At 35.9% G+C, this 23795-nt stretch overlaps 1 protein-coding gene across 1 annotated transcript in view; it reads right to left on the reverse strand.

The window, feature by feature from the left end:
- Positions 1-23795, reverse strand: part of ADGRB3 (adhesion G protein-coupled receptor B3) — a 499532-nt gene that overhangs the window by 113741 nt on the left and 361996 nt on the right. The window contains exons 7-9 of the mRNA XM_011977290.1: positions 23530-23694; positions 5734-5835; positions 5256-5362 (exon numbers count right to left, since the gene is read on the reverse strand). Of these exons, the coding sequence (XP_011832680.1) occupies positions 5256-5362; positions 5734-5835; positions 23530-23694 (374 nt within the window). The remainder of the gene's footprint in view (positions 1-5255; positions 5363-5733; positions 5836-23529; positions 23695-23795) is intronic.

Below are 23795 nucleotides of genomic sequence, written 5' to 3' on the forward strand. Positions count from 1 at the left end.
CATACTTTTTAGCTCAATACATACTTGTGGTAAACAAGACCTATGATGGTATTGTTTTGTTTTCTTCCCCCACATAAGCTGCAGTAATAAAATGTGTTATCGTCTTTTAGGCAATGTGCTGAGCATTTGTGCAATGAGATAGTGACCAAAAAAGTGTGATATGTGAGGAGTTTTGTTGCATTAACTTGAGAGAAACTAGGGAGAAAAAAGGAAAACAAATATTCACCTTTCTGTCTCTTTCTCTCTCTTTGTCTCAGTTTCTTTATCTCTCTTGGTCTCTCTGTCTCTCTTGGTCTCTCTGTCTCTCTGTAGCTCCAGCTATCTGTTCTAATAAACTACCCATAAGAGTAGAGGAAAATAAGAGGAATAAAGTCCTTAAACAGGATTCAAGCTCTTTAATATCTGTAAAATATGTTAGGTAAAGATGACTAAATAATCACTCCAACATTTGTATTTGTTTGTTTAATGAAGATTTGAATCATAGAAACAGAGTTTTAAGGAATAATAACCTAACACGGGACATTTATACCTAATTCTTCATATTTTCCTATGGAAGAGCTTCCATTAGAGTAGTATCTTTAGCCTTTCTCCATCTTCATCACTCACTCATCTCCAGGGAAGGAGGAGTGATATACCTGTCCAATACATTTAGGAGAAAGCATTGGTATGCTTGGACCACCCCCCTTTGCTTTAGATTTGTCTATCTACAGGGGCATACATTCTGCCAGTTACACACAGCTTGTCTCCCCAGGTGTCTGTTTGTATGTATGTAAAAGAGAGGAAGAGGAGGAAGAGGAAAAAAGAGAGAGAGAAAGAGAATGTCACCTGTGATTGTTCGCATACACCAAAGACAAAATAAGTCTATTTGTTCAAGTGTAGGCTGGCCCACTGGACCACAATATTTAGCCATGTTCTCCAAATAGCTTTATAAGTAATAAGAAACGATATTGTTAACTTATTTGACTCCTGTGCCTATTTTTCAAGAGTTTTGCAATTATGTTTGCTTTGTCTGGTATACAATTCAAAACATACTCCACAGTATGAAATGAAACATTAACATATTAAAAATTTAAAATTTCCAAGAATCTCACTACATTTAGCACTTTGTTCTTACATTCTCAATTTTATTTAATTGGGTATGTGTAGTTGTGTCTTGTCTTTTAAAAAACAACAACAAACATATTGACATCATTATGCAATGGCTGAATAATTTCATAAAGTGATTTCACAAATCACTACACATTTCTAGATATTTTGGGGCTAGAAAAATTGCACATGAAGGCTAATACTCGTTACTTTCATGTGGTTAATATGCATAAACATTAAGTCTGGTGTATCACCTTCTCAGAACTCTCCAGCTACCAGTATCCTTCTACGGATAAGAAAAGTAGCAAAGTCATACTTTACTCAAAAATCTATGAAATATTTATTAATAGTATACGCTTAGTATTGTGTTAGGAACTATAGCAATGGAGGTCTGCAAAAAAAGAAAAAAAAGGTTCTTGACCTCAAATAATTCAAACCAAATGTCCAACATGACAGATTAGTGATTTTATATCTTAAACTTATTAATGGCCCTTTTGTTTACCTCATCTGATTTATAATTGAGAGTTCATAGAACATACACAACTAATGTTTATTAATGATAAAATTTCATTTCAAATTTAGGTGATTGCTATATATTTATAAAGTAGGTATACACATATATTGTAATCTATGTTTCAAATAGTTGGAAAACATAGATCTACCTATTTTAAATATTTTTCTAAAGTAGATTATAATTAATTATTATTGAATGAAATTTTTGAATATAGAGGGGTAAGGCAATGAAATCTCTTAAGGATTAAATGTTGAAATGATAAACTACTAAAAGAGAAAAAAGCATAGTCTCCAAACTAACTTAAGAATTTGAGGAAGTCTCAAATGTTCTGTATCACAAATACTATCTAGTTTTGCTACTTAGACAAAGCATGACTTAGCAAAACCTCAGAATGAGTAAGACTATGCAGAAACGTTGATCTCATTTCTGTTTCCAACTGAGTATGCAGAGTATGGATGATGAGGCTGATGTGTGACATAAGCATTATTTAAAGTATAGATTCATTCATCCTATACTTTACTGAACATGTAAAAAGATCATGCTCTTTTCTTGTGTATGCATACATACACAGGCCCTAGATTTGTGTATGTATGCATGTATAAATGTGTGTGTATATTTCATACATGTATTTGAGCATAATTCATATGCCAAAATATATGCAACGTCTATCTTGTCTCTATCTATCTACGTAACTATCAACTATCTATCTATCTATCTACTTACCTATCCAACCATCTGTCCATATCTAATTTATCTATACTTTTCTACAGGTACAGCTCAAATTAACAATATGTTGAGTTCTATAATTGTATTCTTATTGAAACAATTCTTTAAACTCAAAATCAATTTTCTGTACCCAGAAATATTAATGCCCATTGTTACACAACTCTTTCACAATGGTATGATTATTTCATCTCATTTGTTCCATTCCAAAACTTCCACAGGTGCTAAGATGATGGAACCAATTCCATTTTGTAAATAGCAAGATAAGACTTGAGTGTGATCATGTGACTTTTCCTAAGAACATGTACCCAGAAAATACTGCTCCCGGCAATAGAGTGTAGGACAGATGATTTCATATCAAAAGTCGAAAAGATTAAATGGCCTAAAGAAAAGAGATTAGGTTTTGAAACAATTGTGCCTAGGGCATACCTTTCACTCTTTACCTCACTGAAGTAGACTGCTCCCCTACAGATATTCAGTTTCTTTTTATGTAAACTGCAGCATGGACACCCATCTTGCAGATTCTTGTGAGGACTGGGATTCATTTATGAAAGTTTCCAGCCAAGTGCCTGGCACTATGTAGGAGCCGAATAAACAGAGGCAGCTTTTTACTATACAAGATCATGCACCTGATAATTGCAACCAAGTCAACAAGGGCATATTCATATCTGCTGTCAATTATTGACTGAATAATTTCAACAGGATTCACACTTTGAGAGTTCATTTCTTCTATTTCACTGAGTGTATCTATCTCATCCATCATCAGATGGCCTGTACTCAAGAATGAAACCTCATTTAAATATTGAAGTACAAAACAGTACATTTGGAAAGTGAAAATTTTCTGCAACAAAAGTGATACTATTCATTCTTAGCAAATTTGTAAAGATTGCTCTATTATTTACTTAATCCATGCAATTATTCCCATTCATCACCATGACTAAACAAGAACTGAATATGGATATAATTAAAGTAAACAAAGTCTAGTGACTAAAATTAGAAAAAAAATCCATTAAAATTTAATCTATATGTTTTCACTTATACCTAATTTTGAAATATAACGGTCTGAGTTATTGAAAGCTATTAATAAAAGAAGCTTTATATTTCATATTCTTAAATTTTATATTATGAAACTAAGCTATATGTTATATTATCTCACATATATATTTTTGTCTCTAAATATAAACAAAAATGACTATAAAAAATACATGTGTATATTTATATATCTGCATATAATATATAAATATAAAACCTTATTTATATTTCTATTTTTACATTTATATCAATATAATACATATTATATGATATATAAATATAAAACTTTGTGTGATAAATATGTAAAAATAATTATGTATTTTTCTATATTATAAGTATATATAGAAATTAGCCAAGTAATCATCAATTACTGCTATACACATATCTGTAGCAATGGCCCTTGAACAACACAGGTTTGAACTGTGCAGTCCACTTATGTGCAGATTTTGTACTGCCTGTGCCACTCCTGAGCCTGCAAGACCAACCCCTCCTCTTTCTCCTTCTCAGCCTAAAGATAACGAGGATGAAGACTTTTATGATAATCTACTTCCACTATTCAAGCAAATATATCTTCTTTATGATTTTCTTAATAACATTTTCTTTTCTTTAGCTTACTTTATTGTAAAAATACGGTACAAAATATATGTAACATATGAAATATGTGTTAATAAACTGTTTTTGTTATCAGTGAGCCTTCCTTACTGGTCAAGAACAGGCTATTAGTAAATTTGAAGGGAGTCAAAACTTACATACAGATTTTCGACTGCCCTGGCGGTTGGTGCCCCTAACTGCCACATTATTTAAGGGTCAACTGTATATAGCTATACATAAGTATATATAATGACAGAAATAATGCTCTAGAGAGTTAAATAATGATAAATTTAACTCCAAGTTTCGTAAGTAAACATGCTGTGCAGAATTTGACTTTCAGATGTTAAAAAATGCATTTCTTTGGTTTTCTGATAATGAAACAAATACTCATTCTATTAGTTGATAGGGGTTGTTACTGTATAAGCTATTTCTTCATCCACAAGAATACTCTTTAGGATTCTTAAAAAAGTTTTGTATATTTTTGAGTGACAGTAAGAACCGTAAAAGAAAACATACGCACAACAAAACATAAAGGCATTTAAGTAAACATCACTCTTGCCAAGATTCAACTTCCCAGTTGGCTCATGTTCATATTTTGTTCTACACCCCACAGTGTTTACTCATGTATGGAGACCCTCTTGCCTGTCAGTATGAAATGACAACAGTCTGCAGTAATGACAATGACTTGTACTTGTAAAATACCAGGCAAAATGTAACTGTGCTCAAAATATTCATGCATCATACTCTGTGAATAAGTCAATGATATGTGGGAAAAGAAGAGCTATTTTCGGAAAATTTGGCCCATGTAATCTTTTGGGAGTAATTAAGTATCTCTGGTGCAATAACACTGTCATTTATTTTAATGTCTTAATCTCAAACTGCAGTGAACAATTTGATAGCTAAGTGACATAGCTTTACTATTGTCCAACTACTGAAAATTTAAATAATTTAATTTTAAAATGTATGATATTTTAAAATAAGTATTTAACGCAGACTTAAGCCAATCACAATGCATATGTTTAATTTTTATAGGTAAAACTGAATAACAGATTTTGCTCAGGCCTTTCCCCCACTAGACAAGGGATTCTTTCATTTAAACAGCAGGATCCATAAAAACCCATGTACTAGGAACAAAACAATTTAGCACCGACTTATAAAAATTAGCTTTCTATCACATGGCTTTCTCCTTCAGGCATTTCTTTCTTAGAGATGTTACTGATTTGATTGTACAGCAGAAGGTTAAATTCTCACACTGTGATCATTAGCAAAAAATAAACAGAGCAAGTACTAAAGCTGGCTTTGCACCTACTGAATGCTGCAAGTGTCTGTACTCATTTGATATGCATCTTGCAAAGCTCGGCTGTTCCCAGAAGGCCACTCCATGAAGACTGAGAGAGCAGCGTCTGCTAGTGGTGCCTGCGTGTCACAAAGAACAGAGAGAAGCTTTATAATAGGGATGCTTGAAGGCATCACACATAGTTGGGAATCAGGCTAAAAATTAAGTTTGTATTTTTTTTTCTTTAAAAAACATGCACAAGAAATTGATATTTTGATTATTTCTTATAATGCATATTAGTCACACTGAGAAACAATTACACTAGCAATATTTTCTACATCTTTTCATTGGCTTCATTTATGAAGCACTTCACCAAAATTGTTTCATTATTTGCTTATCGGACAGACTTATTTATGGATATAAGACAAAAACATGACTTCATAAACCAACATCGCACACTGCTCTTGGATGGGGATTATCATTAGGGTCGGGGTGGATCATCCTACTGTACCTGTGGCATTCAGAGGACATTGATTGAATGCCAAGTCGCCTGCTGGAGTCCTTTTCCACACCATCGACATCAGATAATCCTCAGGGCATATTTCATAAGGTGCTGCAATTTTAAACAAAGGGACTTGAATGTCAGTAGTGTTTAAAAAATTTTGGCAATAAACAATTTTCAAAGGCACCTCTCTAACTGCAGAGCTCCTTAGTTTTCCTTTTTTTTTTTTTTCTTTTTTAAGAGATGGGGTCTCACTCTGTTGCCCAGACTGGAGTGCACTGGCATGATCCTAGCTCACTGTGTAGCCTCAAACTACTGGGCTCAAACCATCCTCCCTCCTGAGCCTCTTGAGTAACTAGGACTACAGGCATGTGTTGCCACATCTGGTTGATTTTTTCTTTTAATTCTATGTAGAGACAGGGTCTCCTTATGCTGCCAGGCTCATCTTGAGCTTCTCCCAAAGCGCTCGGATTATAGAAGTGAGCCACCATGCACGTCCTCTTTCATTTTCTTTAATGTATTTTGTTTACTGAAATGTTAGTGGCATAAACATAGACAAAAACCCATCAGATTTCCTTTTTGTATCTACAAAATATTTACAGAATTGTAATTTCTTTTTAAACTGCTTACTGTGCAGACTATTTATAGAGGTCATTTGGATTTGCCTACAAGTTGAACATATTCAGGCATATCAATAAAAATATTTATAATATTTTAGGATGTTACACAAAAAAGTGACTTCCAACACATCAAAACGCATATTAAAATTATTAACTCTTAAATGTCAAAAATAAATAAGCATAAAGAGTAAAAATATATAACTTTTTACTTCTTCCACTAAAAGCAATGATAGCAGTAAAAATGTACCAATTTAATCTTTTTGTCATATTATATTCAAAATCTCAGTTTAATTATTGAACAAGAAAATTAAAAATAACATCAAAAATAACAAATGTATAACTGAAATATAATGAAATGCAAAATAGCAGTGAAAGAATGACGTCTATCTATACTGTGTTAAAAGTGACATCTTGTTCCCATATGAAAGAATATTAGTCCCTTCTCTAGACACACACAATGTTGTGCTTTTTATACAACGTTGCCACTTACACGTTCATATATCAGTCTTCACTATTTGCTAGGGATCTCCTTTAGGTCTACTCTCCTCTGGGTCACTTGTACCTAACGGTGTGTTTGCCGCATGAAGTTGCTCAAAATTGAATAAATAAATAAATGAATATATGCTTTATAAATACCTTGATAAATAAGTAAGGATCTTAAAATACTAAGTACATAAATAAATACAGGAGGGTGATTTCCTGGGAGAAACATCTTCTTTGCCGAATAATATAATATTTAATCCATGATAATCATTGTTCTACTGATGCCAATTCCACTCCAGAATTTACGAACTCATTAAATTACCTTATAGTTACTAGTAGGGGGAAGATGCAAGTTGGCAAATTAAATCTTGAAATAATATTTTAAAAAATAATTACCCAAGATAAGATGAATGGTTTGAATCCATGGGGATTACAAAGCTGAGAGTGTCACTGAAGATCACCTATTCCATCTCCTTCCTTTTTACAGATGAAGGCACCAAGCCCCAAAAAGAGGCAGCTTGTCTAAGGTGACAGAGCTGGTGGAGGTGTCAGCAGGACTGGATCCTAGAATCCACACTCCTCAGTCATCTTCCTTTTCCGTTTCCCACATATCCTCTTCACGACTTTGAATTATCTAAGATAGTCCTCTCCCTCTGAGTATATATAAATATATATTCATTTATTTATTCTAGGTTCCCATTAAAACACATAGGTGATGTTTTCAATTTGTGTCTTCTTTGCTTGGTGGAGGGTTTAGCAGTCAATTCAACCTTCAGCAGCCCCATTTTCATTAGCTGTCTCCTCCTAACCTTAACAATGATCTGCCAACAAACCTCATCTTAGTCTCACACAGTCTGGGCCTTGTCTGTACCACTATATTTTGACTTTTCTCATCTACGTGGAAATACTTTCTTCAGCATCTTAAGCCTTTCTCCAACACTCCTCCACCAATCCCTCAGAGCATTCTTTCTTTGTTTCCTTCTCCGTGTACTTCTCAGAGTCATTCATAACTTACTTTTTCCTTATGTTAAATGTTTTTCTTGGATAATTTAAAACATATTAATAATAGTAATATAATCAAATTAGTATTCATTGAGCCCTTTTGGAGAGCTTTACATGCATGGACACATTTGCTCTCTCCCAACTACATACGAGTTAGCACCTATGAGTTAGAGGTGACTCTTATCCTTCTTTATCACATGGGGAAACAGAAGCACAGAGAAGCAAATGAACTATTTTTCTTCCTCAAATTCCAAACTTTATTACATATTGAATCCAGAGGAGAAACTGAATGCAGGAGGGGGAGGTTGGATGGGGAGGAGTCATTTTGCCAGGTGCTCCAAACTTTCCCCACTGGGGAGTCTAGCCATGCCCTCCTGGCTCCATCAAAGCACCTGGGCTGTTAAATAGGGTAGGAGAGTTGTGCTGAGGTTGGCAAGGCCCTTTCCTAGGACACAAGAACTGGATTTGTCACAGTTTAGCTTGGGAATGGTGGTGATGAATAGGAAAGGACTCATCATAAATCAAAAATATAAAATAATAAAATAAAACTAATCACAAAAAAATCTACAACTCAAGTGAAGGTAGGGGCGGCCTCTAGTTAGGACTAACTCCCTCAATATCTTGGGAATAGAAACAACAGGAAAATAAATTAAGAGATACAGCAGCCACCAGTAGCGAAGCACCAGTAACCACCCATTCCCACACTGGTCCCGAAGGTTAGCAAGCCAGAGCTACTTCACTGCCTGTTGCATCTGTGCCCCACCCTTTGGAGAGCACACGCTACTGGCCCTGCTGCCCCATCCCGCTTCCCACCAGCGGGCCACGGAGGTCCTTGGAAGTGTCTCCTAAGGATAGCAGCAGCAATGTCATGAAGCAAAGGCAAGGCCCAGAGACCAGACAGTGGTGAGGGAAGGTACTGCTACAAAACTCGTGGTGCCCAGATTAATGCCAATAAAGGGGAATCAGTGGAAAAGAAGAAAAGTTAGTAAATGTTGGAGCCTCAATAAGTACGTAATCAATTGGTTTCTGATCCCACCCTTTGCTTGTTATATGGCAGTCATGCCTGGACACATGCCCTCTACTTCCACTATGTATTAGGAACATATACAGTCATCCCTGTCATCTATGGGGGATTTGTTCCAGGATCTCCTGCAGATAACAACATTCACTGATGCTCAACTCCCTGATATAAAATGGTATAGTATTTGCATGTAACTGACGCTGTTCCTCCTGTATACGGTTAATCCTTGAACAACACAGGTTTGAGCTGCATGGGTCCACCTATAAGTGGATTTTTTTTTCAACTAAACACTTATTAAAAATACGATATTGGCAGGATGTGAGACCCGCATCTAAGAAGGGCAGACTTTTCCAACACACAGGTTCTGCAGGGTGATCTGCAAGACTTGAGTAGACAGGATTTTAGTAGACACAGGGTCCTGGAACCAAGGTATGACTGTACCATAAGACATCTCTATACTATTTATAATACTTAATCCAATGTAAATGCTATATAAATAGTTGCTATAATGTATTGCTTAGGAAATAATAACAAGGAAAAATTTGTACATGTTCAATATAGACATCATTTTTTTCTGAATATTTTTGATTTGTGGTTGGTTCAATCTACAGAGATGAAACCCATGAATACTGACAGCCAACTATTTGTGTTTCTTTGGTTCAGATATCTTTCTTGGGTTTTGGCTGGCATAGCCAGTTTTTGAGAGGCATTTTTTACTTGGCTATTCCAAAGAAATCTCAAGTGAAGCTGCTCACACTTCAGTTCCCAACATTATTCTCCACAATGCTGCTTGTTTCTTCTCCTTGCATTTCCTAACACTGCTAATGGTACTACAATCTTGTCCCCATAACTAAAACCATCAGATCCATCTTCTAGTCATCCTTATCTTACTTTTAACCTTCCCTGATTTTACCTTCACCACTCGCCCAGGCATTCATTCTGTCCTGGTTAAATTAGGGGAACAACCTCACTGGTTATTTCATGCACTTACCTGACATGTGCTGGGCCCATGTGCTAGCACCTGGGCTAGCACTAACCTGTGCTAGGCTACATTTTTACCTAATACGTGCTGTTAATGTAACATGTGCTAGGTCCTGCTTTAGAAAGAATCAATGGTGAATAAGAAAAGCAGTCTGGGCTGGGCACAGTGGCTCACGCCTATAATCCCAGAAGTTTGGGAGGCTGAGGTGGCCGGATCATGAGGTCAGGAGTTCGAGACCAGCCTGGTGAAACCCCGTCTCTACTAAAAATACAACAATTAGCTGGGCGTGGTGGCACACACCTGTAGTCCCAGCAACTCTGGAGGCTGAGGCAGAAGAATCGCTTGAACCCAGGAAGCAGGGTTTGCAGTGAACCAAGATCGCGTCACTGCACTCCTGCCTGGACGACAGAGTAAGACTCTTTCAAAAAAAAAAAAAAAAAAAAAAAAAGAAAGAAAGAATAAAGGAAAAGCAGTCTATCTAGTCATTCTTTTAGTCAAAGGGAGGAGGCAGAGGTGAAACAAACAATTACTTGAGTGCAATTGGGATGACAACTTCAAACGGTAAGTACAGGGTGCTGTTTTAATCTAAAAACTGAAGAATTAAGGAAGGCTTCCTGGAGAAAGTGACATATAATTAAAACTGGCAGTGTGAGGTACAATAAATGCTCCAGGAAGAGAAAACAGTTTGTGCAAAGGCCTTGAAGCAAGGAAGAGCTTGGGGCATTGAGTTCAGCAGGGCTGGAAAGAGAAGAGTAAGGCCAAGTGTAATGGTCTGGTGAGACTGGCCATGATTAGAGCCTATAAGGCCGCATGGGCAGCCATTGCAGGGTTCTAAACAAGTGACATGATTCAATTTAAAATTTTAAGATCAGTGTGCCTTCTGTGGGTAGAACAGATGGCCAACGCCGTGGAGGAGACCAATGCAGTGCTTCAACTCTGAAACACTGATGGCTTTAGGTAGGATGATTAGACTAAAGATGAGAAAAATTGGTGGATACAAGGTAAATTGAGGAGGTAGACAAAACTATGCGGGAATTTAGGAAAACAAATGGGTCAAGGATGATGCTTGCTTTCTGAGCTGAGGAGCTGGGTAGTAAGTGGTGCTAATCTCCTCCATCTGCTCCCTTAATTCAATTTTCATGCCACCTCAAAAGAGTAATCTCTAAGACAAAATTTAATCCCATAATTTTCTGCTTAAAAACCTCCCATGCTTCTCCAGTACTGACAGGGTAACATGGAAAGAACTAAGATAGCTGTGCTCAGTGTGATGCAAAGGCCCTGCTCGTAAGGGGCCAAGTCTACCATTCCCATCATGGCTCATATTTACTTTCCTATGCAGCAGCCACACAGTTAATTTTTCTGAATATTTTTGATCTGTGTTTGGTTCAATCCACAGAGGTGAAACCCATGGATACTCTTCTTATTTTGAGGGGTAAAATTCCTATTTATCCTTAAAATTCTGCTTAAATGATGTATTCTCCAAAAACCCTTTCCTAATATCTCAGTCATTGAATATATGAATATTATAGCTCTTCTCAGAACAGATTGAAAATACTTGGATACATCTGTGAATCTCCCTGATTCCCCAATGTTGCTTTTTAGGAGACTAGCCATGTTTTAATTTATCTTTTTAATCTGTTGTAATGAACTCCAGTGGTATCTAGTGTATAGTAGGTGTTCAAAACACTTTCATTAAATACATCACTTTTACTGGGGAAATAATATACCAGCGCTGTCCAATAAAACTTTTTGCAATGATAGAAATGTTTTCTATTTTCACTGTCCAGTATGGTAGGTGCTAGGAAAATGTGCCTCGTGCAATTGAGAAGTGAATTTTAGATTTTAATTTTAATTAATGTACATTTAAATTAAAATAACTACTATGTTGGACAGTACTGTAATAAATGATATTCATGTTTCTATAAATGCCAACCAAAAACTATTACAGAATACTAAAAGAAGGAAAATTAGAACAAATGTTAAAGTTCAAAAAATACATCATGAATAGGTTATTACATAATTGAATTCTAGATACAATGACTAGTCCGTTTTTAATAACGACATGGCAGTAGTTAATCTAATCTGACTGCCACATTTGATTATTCTTTTTGTTCCATCTATATATCCCACTTCTGTTCATTATCTCCTTCATTATCTCTTCATTTATAATCTTTCACTTTCATTTCACTTGTACTGTCTTTTTGGTTTTCAATGCTTTGAAATTCAAATTTCCTTTAGTTCCATTGGTGAACTTTGAAATACATTTCATAAAACCTGTTGCTATAGCTGAATACTAGATTTCCTGATTCAGTCGTGACATAAGAAAACTAAGATTCAATTTGTATCATGAACTTTTTCATTTTTCTGTGGGGGTATCAGAAAGTTTTTCACATTTAGTATTATTCTGGCAGAAGGTACTTCGTTGCTCCCTGCCCCTCCCCCATGGTCAACTGCGTGGTCAGAAAATGTGGTCATTGCAAATCTTAGCCACTAGATGGCACTGGTGAGCCAGTAGGGTGAAACGTTTACTGGGCCGACTGCGGAATTTGATGGGTTCAAAATTAAGGTGGGGAGTAACAGTAAATACGTGAAATAAGTCAACGCTTGATTTTTTTTTTTTTAAAGGCAACTAGTTGGGGAAAAATAAAAGAGGACTCTTTTCATGTAAGTACAATGTTTAATGATTAAACTAGCGTCAGTTACAGCTTGCCTCTCCTCTCCCCTGCTCCACTTTCACAGCTTCCCACCAGCTGCGCAGCCTTCTCCACCCTTCTTCAGTATTACAGGCTGACTGCAACCTCAGAGCTTGTGCGCAGGTTCTTTCTGCCTAGACCATCCCCTGCCTCCTCCCCCTCAAACATGTCTGCATGACTCATGTCTTTCTAGCCTTCAATCTTTTCTCAAACCTCACATTCTTAGACCCCACTGACTGCCCCTCAAACACTCTCATCCCTTTCTCTGCTTTATCTTTCTCCAAAGCACTTGCCTGTCACCTTGTAACATCTATACATGTTTTTAGCTGATTTATTTTTCTCTTTTGGCTAGATGTTTTTGAATTACCCTATTTTTTAAGATCACAGAGAATGAAGATGATTTTGCAAAAATACTGTAGACATTGTGTGTGGGGCAGGGGTGAAGGTGGGGGTGGATCCTCTAGCAGTAGATAGCCCGTGTCCAGTTAGGAGCAGAAAGACAGGGAGGTTAGCTACTACAGTTACCTTAAAAATTAGTCAAAAGAGGTTTCCAGGGTCTCATGTAATGACTAAGTTTGGCCTTGGAGGGCTATATCTGACTTAGTAAGAGCCTATAGGACCTTTTTTTAGAATCCCCCAATGTGCCCTACACACATCCTCACTCTGGTTAAGGAAGAAGCTGATTAAATAGTTGTTTTCCTTTGACCAACCACACCTTTCAATTACTGAATTTTACCTTCTTAGTGACTAACAGTTTGGTCTACCTACAAACAGACAAACAAAATGAAAAGCAAAAATCAATAATTTTTTAAACCTAAATATGTCAACAACTTTTCGTTTTGTTCCATAGTAAATTTACGAAGCCTTGGAGTCATTGTGCTTCTTGGAGACGGAAACACACTACGCAAATTATTATTATTATTATTATTATTAATTTTTTTTAAAAGGAAGATAGCAGGGGAATCACAGATTCACAGTTGCAAACTGGTCCAGGGTTTTCAGCTTTTTAGTAGTAATGTCAAATAACCCAGCTGCTTTAAATATTTTATCAAAGGTGACTTGGCATTCTTTGAAGAGTCTATCTCAGAAAATAGGTCCATTTATGCTTATAACAAAAGCAATATAGCTTAGACATTAAAATAACAATTTATTTTCTCTCACCTCATCTTTATGAATTTCCCAGTAGTGGGATCTTTGTAGGTGCTTCTCAGTGCCACTTACAGAATTCATTCATTCAACAAATATTTGCTGGGTACCCATCATATCCCAGTTACCTTGTTAAATACTACACATAGAAAAGGCTAAGTAAGAATAGTCAATGTCTCTTGACTCCAAAAATTGTCATAAAGATAATAATTTGAGAAATTACAGTACACAGGATGCCCACTCTAAGATGGGAAGCCCTGACTGCTCTGGGAGTACCTTAGGGAAGAGTGTGTCAGTGGAAGATTTCCAGAGGGATGTCCAGGTTAAGGTGTAAAGGAGAAGCAGGAGTTCACCAATGAAGAAGGGGAGAATGTGTCATGGGACCCACATGTGGGAAGATCCAGGGAGCAAAGTGACCTGGGAATAACCAAGAAGGTGATCGTTTCAGAAAGGGTAAAGTGTAAAGTTGGGGATAAGTAGAGGTGGGCGATTGCAGGAGGAGGGGTAATATATGATGAGGTAAGCAAGGATCTTGACTTTATATTAGGGGCAAGGGAAATTTATGACAATGTTTTAAATGCTTGCTATGCCTGCAGTTTGGAGAAAGGATTGAAGGACAGAGAGTTGAAGATAGGGAAGCCTACCACAATCTAAATGATGTAACTAGGGAAGGGATGAAGAATCAGAGGATGTAGATTAATTCAAAATTTAGGAGGTAGAATGGGCTCAGCACTATGGCTGATTGAATGTAAGAGGTGAGGAGGATAAAGAAATAAAAGACAGAACTCAGGTTTCCAGGAAGGATATCTTATGGCTAGCTAGACCCTGAACTATAACATATGAGGAAGAGATGACTTGGGAGAGGATATGCTGAAAATAGTTTTGAGTTTGACATATCTAGGCACATATAGGTATTACAAAAAAGTTAATTGATACATATGATGGAATCAAATCTCCAGAAGAAAACAAGCTAGAGATAGAGATTTGTTTTGATTATTTTTCTGTTTAATGGCACCTCTGTGTGTTTTGTAAATTAGAAAATAAATAACTGGCTGAGGTTACTCTCTGGACGCAACATAAAAACATATGATTGTGCAGCAATAGGAAGGATTCTCTTTTTATGCCTTAGCTAAAAGGAATAGTAACTTTGTTCATCAGCTCAAAGATCTCACTGTTTGCTATTACTAGTGCAAAGATACAAAAATCCATTTGTAAGATACAACGGTACTTGACGTCACAAGTATGTAGTTAGCATGCCTCCTTAAAGTAAGGTAGCAATTACCTAGTGATTCGTTGTTAATCTGTCTATTCAAACTGATTTTCTGACTCTAAAAAATAGCAGAAATGATATAGGGCTTAAATCAATTTGGTGTGGAAAATGAGTTTTCACCCCATATGCTAGAATTTCAGCATTAAAAAGAAATTGATTCTAAACTATAGAGTTGACATGCACACACAAAAAGAAAAACATGTACTACTCAAGACCCCACATTTCAAAATTCACTTGTTGGCAATTCATGAATTCTTGTGTTTGGGGAATTCTCTGTGCTGGAGGATGCAGAGGAAAATAAGACGGACCCAGTGTCTGTGCTCAATGACTTACAGCTCTAATTTCCAAGGTGGAACCTACTGCTGCTGCTAAGGTCTGTGGGAAAAAGAAGAGTGTTTATGAAGTGTGTTTCATAACAGCATTCCTCATATAGAAAATGGTTTTAATCTGTCTCACGTTGAAACAACATACAATTATATCAGCAATATTTACATAACATTATGAGTTAGCTTTCTTACTGTGTTATATATTTTAATTCATGGGATTCTTATAACCTTGTGAAGTGAACAGAATTGTTATTCTCATTTTAAACATGAGGAAGTCAAGACAGAAAAGTGTTTAGCGTTTAGCCTGAGGCCACTAAGCTAGGAGATGATGGACCTATGGTCAAATAGCTGAGCCCATTCTCAGAGAAGTTTACCTCTTCTTTAAGAAGAGGAGTTTTTTTATTGTTATGGTGGTAACGAGTTATTTATACATTTTGGAAAAATTTGTTTTTAAGTCTGGAAGTTAGCAAACCACGAACTTTCAATTTATTAGCAAATGATATATATTGCAGATTGTTTAAGTACCTGAACAGTGTTTTATATACATACTCATAAGCAAATTCTGTATTATTATTGTGTAATTTTATATTTAAACTTAGCAGACAAGATCACTCTAGTTTCAACCAGAAAACAAAGTTAATTTAAAAATTAGCTAACTAACTTTGAGGAATAACTCTAAAAAGCTATTTACTAACTTTTAGTTTTACTGAATTTTATACTGGGGTAGGCTCAACATTTTGCTGGAAAGTTGTGTTTACTAAGTGTCTGTGTTACCTTAGGGACAGCCAAAGGTGACAGTGAGTCTTAGCCTTCTCTAGGTCATAGCACATGTAGAAATGATAGTATCTGGAGGCACACTGGGAGAAGTAGGCAAGGCTACTGAACACTGGAGACCACGGAGACCACTAGCCACAGTCTCCTGACTTGTCAGTTGCTCTGAGGCTTTAGGAACCACTATTCGGGCAGAGTTGGGACCAATCCTCCCATGACACGGCAGAACTGCCTTGAGAAGCTCTGGCTTAAAATAATAAGCTGGGCTGAGATTCGGGGAAACTGAACAACTTGCTACAGAAACATATATTTTTCCTACCTCCCACATCTCAATTACTTATTTCCAAAGAAAGAGGAATCATACCACAATTTATAACTACAAAATAAAAAATCATATATGTGATAGAAATGCTCTTCCAGTAAATTAGTCCATTGAACAGACTTTTGAAAGACTGAAAAGTCATGAAGTATAAGGCATTAACATCAGAGTCATCGCAAACTTTTTATACATATGCTTTTATATAAATGTTTTCATTAGTTATAGCTTTTATGATATGAAATAAAAACATTCAAAAGGGCTTGACCTATTATATTTAACTAGGCTCAGTGAAGAACCAGGAATTCAGAAGACTGAGAACAGATAGTTCATCTGCAGTGAGCTGGGATTTCAACAGATATCATCATATAAGAATAATAATAATAATATATAATCAGGAAATATCAAACAAATGTATAGGGGTTCAAAGAAGAAAGAACACTTATGAGATTGTGGGAGAAAGAATTATTAGGAGAGCAGACATCTCTTAATGGATGGGCTCCCAAATTCTCCTATATCAACAGATGAGGATAAGGGAGGGGACAGAGACATTAGGGGAGCCCAAGTGAATAACAGTGCAAACAGCACCATAAGGGGAGAATATGCACCCTTGCATCCAGAAACCAGAGGCTGCATCTGCTTGATTCTATTACATATGAACAAATGTATATTAAAATATGTATCATAAATGAGTAGAATGAAATAACATTGGAAAGCTAGTGAAGCTGATAGAAGTATTAGAATCTCAGAGATCCCAGTAGGATGACATTTGGCCAGTAATGAAAAGCCACGGAAGTTTTTTGAGCAAGCGAGTCATAAGAACAAGGCTATAAAGAAGAGAGAATAATCAGATAAATCTGTGTAGAAGAGATTAGAGAAGGCAGGTGTTGTAATAATATGAGTAACAGACAGAGTACATGAACTGCTGCTTGATGATCCTAATTAGCTCCAGCATTACATCCTGGAAATAGTCTTCTGCAGCACATATTACTATCCCTATTTTATAAATGAGGACACCAAGGCCCAAGTCGGTACTTTGTTGGACTCCATAGTTCAGGCTCTTTCTGCTGCACTGCTCCTTCCTTCCTGGAAGCTGGTGGTGCAGGAAGTGAAAGCAGGGCCACTGAGAGAAATACCATGATGGACTCCACCTAGAACAGGGATTGCTAGAATGAGGAATCACTCCAGGTGACACCGAGGATCTGGTGGTCAGAGAAGAAGTTTCCCCAGTCACCTAGAGTCTGAATGGAGTCCCAGGTAGGAAAGGAATATCAGGTTTTGTGAGTGATCGGGCATAAAGGTAGATTCGTGGGCGTTGCTCACAGAGGCTACAGTTGGTGAGAAAGAGATCAACCAAAGAGGAGAGTGCTGGGGCAGAGTCTTAGGTAATTCATATGTCAGGATACACAAGGTGAGAAAAGTGTTGATGAGAAACATCAAAGACCAATATTCAGATTTAGTGTCTTGGTAAACATTAAGCTCAAAAAAGGTTTAAAAATAATTTTAAATCTCTTAATTTAAAATAATTGTTAAACAGTTCCTAAAGTTTATTTTTTCCCAGAAAAAATGGTGTGGGATGAAAAATATAAATAAAAATACAGTAAAAGGTGGTTCTTAAATTTTTCTTTTCAATTTGAGAATGATCAGCATGCTGTTAAATATTCCTAAATTGAACAAGGTAGGGTAATATAAAATTACAGAAAATTGCTTTTTAAGCAATTCATGGCAGAAACTGTGAGAGTTTTATCAAAGTCTCACCTGAAGAATATCTGATAAAATGAATTGTGACAATAAGTATCTCCATAGCAACAGGTTTGAATAATAGACATCTGGTATACATACTGTATCCACAGTAGTACTATCTGTTATTAATTCTTTCAGATCTCAGCGGTTCTTCCCCAAGTCTGCCCATAAAACTCAGCTTGCTTTGCTGCAGAACTGTAGATGAAAATAGGTGGTAAAACTCATCCTTTTTGAGAGGATTGGATACTATTTTAGGTATTTATTAAAAGCAACAGGTGGTCTCTCTCAGCTGTGGGGTATCTTCAAGTTCTAATTCATTTTCCTACTTTTTACTATTTATCTGAAGTGACTTGGCAAGAACAAATAGAACATTTAATATTAAAGAAGTCAATAACTAGTGCCACCTACTGTCACCATTAAACTCAGTGGTTGGTTTTAGGTGAACAACTGGTGTGGACACTTGCGTAGGACCTAATTTGCTATTCCCCAAAATATGCAGTCAAAACACTAGCTTTAACCTTTTGAAGAATGCAACAGATAACATAATTCCTTAAAGAATATACAGATAACATCTGAAAGCAGAAAATAGTATAAATTCCAATGGAACAGGAGCTTTAAAAAGTACTATTTGTGCTTAATTAAACTTGGTTTGAAATGAAAAAGGTAAAGCAGGTGTCAATTTGTATGCAAATATTTCATTATGCAGTAGTGTATTTTCTCTTTAGAAAAGAAATGCAAATTTTATACTGACATATTTGGGTTTCTAATAATGATTACATTCAGTCTTAAAATTGAGTGGTTCAATAGTTTAGAAAAGTCTAACTTATCAAACTTGTTAAACTTGTCTCAAAGACAAAAATATTTGTATCAATAGTGATTAGTTCACTGTTCTACTAACTGGGACTTGAGGAGAAAATAAGTCAAAGTGAGCTAAGAACTCATCTTCTTCCATGACACCATCCCCACACCAAGTATTTTATACCTGTATGTGTAAATATTAGCTAATTAGCTAATACCCATGGAGGATAAGAGGCAGGGGAAATATACTGCTCAGGAAGAGAGATGCTGGGGCTGGCAATGTCAGGACTGCAGATTCGTGTCTTGGCAGTGCCTGCTTTTACATCAGACTTATTCAAATGATACCCAGGTTGTTTCTCCTGCTCTTCGTAGTACAGGAAAAATGAGGATTGGAGAACTGAGAGTTGGAGAATGACTAAACCATCTTTTTTTGTGTGTGTGCACAACAGCTAGTTAATAGTCCTATTTTTCTTTAAATGACTGCTGTAAAGAGATCTTATTTTGGCTGAAACATGAGGTGGCTAGAGGCACTCAAAATGAATTGTGTTTTCATTATCAACCAATTCCAGAAAGAATCCCTCATTATTTATGAAAAAGGATGACAAAAATAAAATTTTGCAATTTTGTTGAAGTGATATTTCAACTTTCTCCCATGGAACAGAGGTAGAGGACTGTATTCCACTTCTTTGTTAATTTTATCACCTTATCATTATTATTTTTACTAGAAGTTAGTGCAACCCAAAGAATGATTTGCAGACCAGCATCTTCAGCATCACTTGAGACCTTCATAGAAATGCAAATTCTCAGGCTCATTCAAGACCTACTGAGTCAGAATAGCTGGGAGGTCTGGCTCAGGAATCTGTGTTTTAACAAGCTCTCTGGGTGATTCCTATGTGCACTGAGGTTTGGGAAGCACTGCTTTGGACAATGAGGGAGGCACTCAAAAAAAGACAGGAGTGCAAAGTAGGCAAGCTTTGTGCTTCTTCTTTGCTACTGAAGCTAAGTTAAAAGACAATTACTCAGAAACCAAAGGAAGACTCTCCTGGTCTCCTGAGAAGACATGATCCTATCGGAGAGCAAACTGACAGAAATAAGGAGCCGTCACTTCCAGAATGACATTTCTCCTCAGCAGGGTGGGGACGGGGATCACATTCGCTGTATTATAGGGCACCAAATCCTAATACAAATGTATTACAGTGTTCAAAACAAATTTTGCATTACCAACACTACTGCTGCACTCCTTTAGTATGAATATTTATAAATAAACATCACAATAATTCCTACATTTCTGGTCTAAGTTGCTAGTACTGTATACACTTATGATATGGCTGTCTTACTTCACAAGTGTTTATCAGCACATTCAACCTGGAGGTTTCACCCACCATTTACCATTTACAGACAAAGCAACTGTGGTTCTGAGAAGGAAATTTTATGTATAAATAAAGTGTAATTTTTACTCGTAAATGGTAGGTTCCAACTTAGCAGTTAATGACTAAAGAGTAATGATCCTAGAATTGGAGTTATAGAAGTAGCAAGCCCTTCTCCTAAGAACAGGGCAAAGTGCTTCCTAGGAAGCTAGAACGTAAACTTAGGACAATCCAGCAGTAACACTTGCTTTCTGAATATTATTAACCAGGAGAATACTGGGGTGAAAATCAAATTAAAAACCTAAAAAATATTATGTATGACATTGTAACAATTAAAAAAATTAGGAGAGCTATTACCATCCTACCATTTAAACCTTCAAAAGCCTGAGGATATACAATGAGACTGAGATAAATGAAACCATTATCTGGTGAGTCTGACCAATTTAAAAATTGGACCACTTATTATCTCCCCTGTAGCTATTCTATTTCCCAACTAGCATTATTTTTAAAAAATATTTTTTTCATTTCTACAATTATTTTTTATGAAAACAAAAGAAATATTTTTTTGTGGTCAATGATGATATTTTTAATACTTATTTTATCTATCTACCAGCAAAGAAATATCCTAATCTTGAGGGGAAAATAGTTTTATTTTTCATTTTTAGTAGACATCATAACAGCTTTTGATTAGATCCAGATGATTAATCATTATTTTCATTAATTATTCAGACAAAGATGTTCATATATTATATTTCTCCTTCCTGACAGCAAAGGACCTCTTAGCAAACTTGATTAATTTGTTTTGACTCCAAATTAAGGGAAGTGTAAAATAAATAGTAGTTGTTTTCAGCAACTTGAAGAAACATTAAGAATGAATAGACTAAAAATAATACTAGAAAAAGCATATTGTTTAAAAAAATTGTTGAAACTTTGTTGTTAACACAAAGATGCCTTAGAAAATGTTATGGTAATTTGAAAGTTTTCTCAATGTATATTGTCAATCTGCACATAAAAAAGTTAAATAATTAATATAAAAGAAAAACCCCTTTTGTAAATTAAAAAAATTCTCTAAGCAAAGCAGAGGTATTTTTGAAATTAACAGTCATACACAATTTCTGATGAACAATGCAATTTTTGTTTATATAAATGCACCAGACTAGGATATATTCAAAAGCTTGGTGTATACATATATATTTATTTATATTTATTTGCCCCTGTATAAGTAGTGATGTTTAAATTATTTAGCTGATTCAAGAATTCTTTTTAATCATGAAAATGGTATCTATATACTTGTAAGTAATTTGTGGTTCTTTTCATATCATATAATTGACAAGCATAAAATGAAAATGTTAATAATACCAAAAATGTATAGTGTTTATACTTTTTTTTTTTAGTTTTATGTGATTTTTTTTAACCTGCCTTAAGTCATGAAAGCTAGCAAACAAGCCCAGCAAATAAGGTACACTGTCTTTTCATAAATAGATCTGTAAAATGTTTTTCAAACAGCAGGTGGCAATCTCTGTAAATTTGATTGCAGCAGGACTATCTTGGCTCTATATATGCAGATGAAAGACAGTTTTAAAAGACCAGTTAAGAACTGTGGTATGCTTAGACTGATTTAGATAACATCAAATATTGAAGGGGTTGATTTAATTATGCTTACTATTCTGTGAAATTTCTCCCTAGGCAAAATAAATGTTTTTGTTTAATACATCTTAATTCCTCTTACGCAGCACTGGAGGAATTTCACAGTGCTAATCTGAATAGGTATTATCCTCTTAATAATCCTGCATGCTGGTTACTTCTTATATTGAATTCATATGGCCTTAAGAATTAGCAAACCTAATTTTAGTTTTTGTTTTTGTTTTTTTTTTTTTGAGATGGAGTCTTGCTCTGTCGCCCAGGCTGAAGTGCAGTAGTGCAATCGCGGCTCACTGCAACCTCTGCCTCCTGGGTTCAAGCTATTCTCCTTCCTCAGCCTCCTGGGTAGCAGGGATTATAGGTGCATGCCACCACAGCTGGCTCATTTTTGTATTTTTAGTAGAGACGGGGTTTCACCACATTGGCAAGTCTGTTCTCGAACTCCTGACCTCAGGTAATTCATCCGCCTCGGTCTCCCAAAGTGCTGGAATTACAGATGTGAGCCACCATGACTGGCCCTAATTTTAGATCTTTTTAAAGCCCCCCCAAAACTCCAACTGACATATTGTTATTACTAAAATCCAGTTCTGTTGTTATTCTTAGTGTTGTACTGTGAGAAGTCTTTATAATTCTAACTATGGAAAAATACAAAGCTTTGACTCCTGGATATCTCTTAGAATACCTTGGTTTTTCTAAGTTGAAACAATCATGTGAGATAAAGGCAGAAATTCATAGCATTCTGAACTGAAAAGGAACCTCAAAGATCCCACAACCAGCTGTACTCACTACCCCCAGGAATCAGACAGCCGGAGAGATCAGTTAGCTTGCTCACAGAGTTACTAGCAGCAACAGGACTCTAAGTGGGTCTTCAAATTCTCTAGGTTCAGCACGTTGACACTGTATTGTCAAGTTTGAAAATTGTGTCCTGTCACATCTTTGGTATGTTTATAGTATTTTTCTTAGGATATCATTATAAAATCCTGACTTTCACTTACTTATTGAGTCCTCAGTGTGTCAATAATATTTTAATGGAATGTACCATGATTAGGAAAGAGTTTTTGTTCTAAATGATCCTGTAAAATATGTGCTGTATAATCTGGGCAGTTTCTGGCCTTTCATTATTTTCTCTGCTTATATGTAAAATCTTTTAATGTAGCAGGACTTTCATTTTTTCATTAGCATTAAGACTTTATACTTTCAGTTTTTTAAAATGCATTCCTCATAGGAATTTCCTTTACCAATGAAAAATGGGGCAAAGGCAAGTAAATGTAGATAACCAAGGTCACACATCAAGGTGAGAATAATTAGCAACAGAACTTAAAAGCATCTGAATGTCAGCGACACTTCATCTTCTCATTCATTTCTTATGTCTTTACATTTCCAGTACATATATCCCAAGGCAACTTGTTTTGTATTCTCCACAAACAAATATTTCACACGGAACAATTCTATGACACATAAACAGGGAATGCCCCACATAGTAGAGAAAAAAGTAAATTGCCACCTATCATTAGTAGTCCTTTAGTTGAGGAGGTATGACCCTTAACCAGTGACAATATTTTTAAATCTTTTTTTTTTTTCAGGTTACAAAATGTTTCTTTTGAGATAATTTGGGTTCATTCTCACCAGGGCATCGCTGCTCACTGCATCTTCTCACTTCTTCACCCGTTCCTTCACATTGCTGCCCTGTTATCACTGCACCCTGACAGGTCCTTATTCGCCTTTCCCAGCCACCATCACAGGACTTGGAACAACCACTCCAATGGCCCCACTGATTCCACTGACCATTGGCTGAAAGAAATGTTTCATGGTCAATGTCAGTCGTCTACCACACACTGCTTTAAAAATTTTAAAATCTGAGAATGTTACTACCCCTTTCCATTTTTGTTAAT

Source organism: Mandrillus leucophaeus, unplaced genomic scaffold (assembly GCF_000951045.1).
Source record: "Mandrillus leucophaeus isolate KB7577 unplaced genomic scaffold, Mleu.le_1.0 Scaffold177, whole genome shotgun sequence".
Taxonomy (NCBI): domain Eukaryota; kingdom Metazoa; phylum Chordata; class Mammalia; order Primates; family Cercopithecidae; genus Mandrillus; species Mandrillus leucophaeus.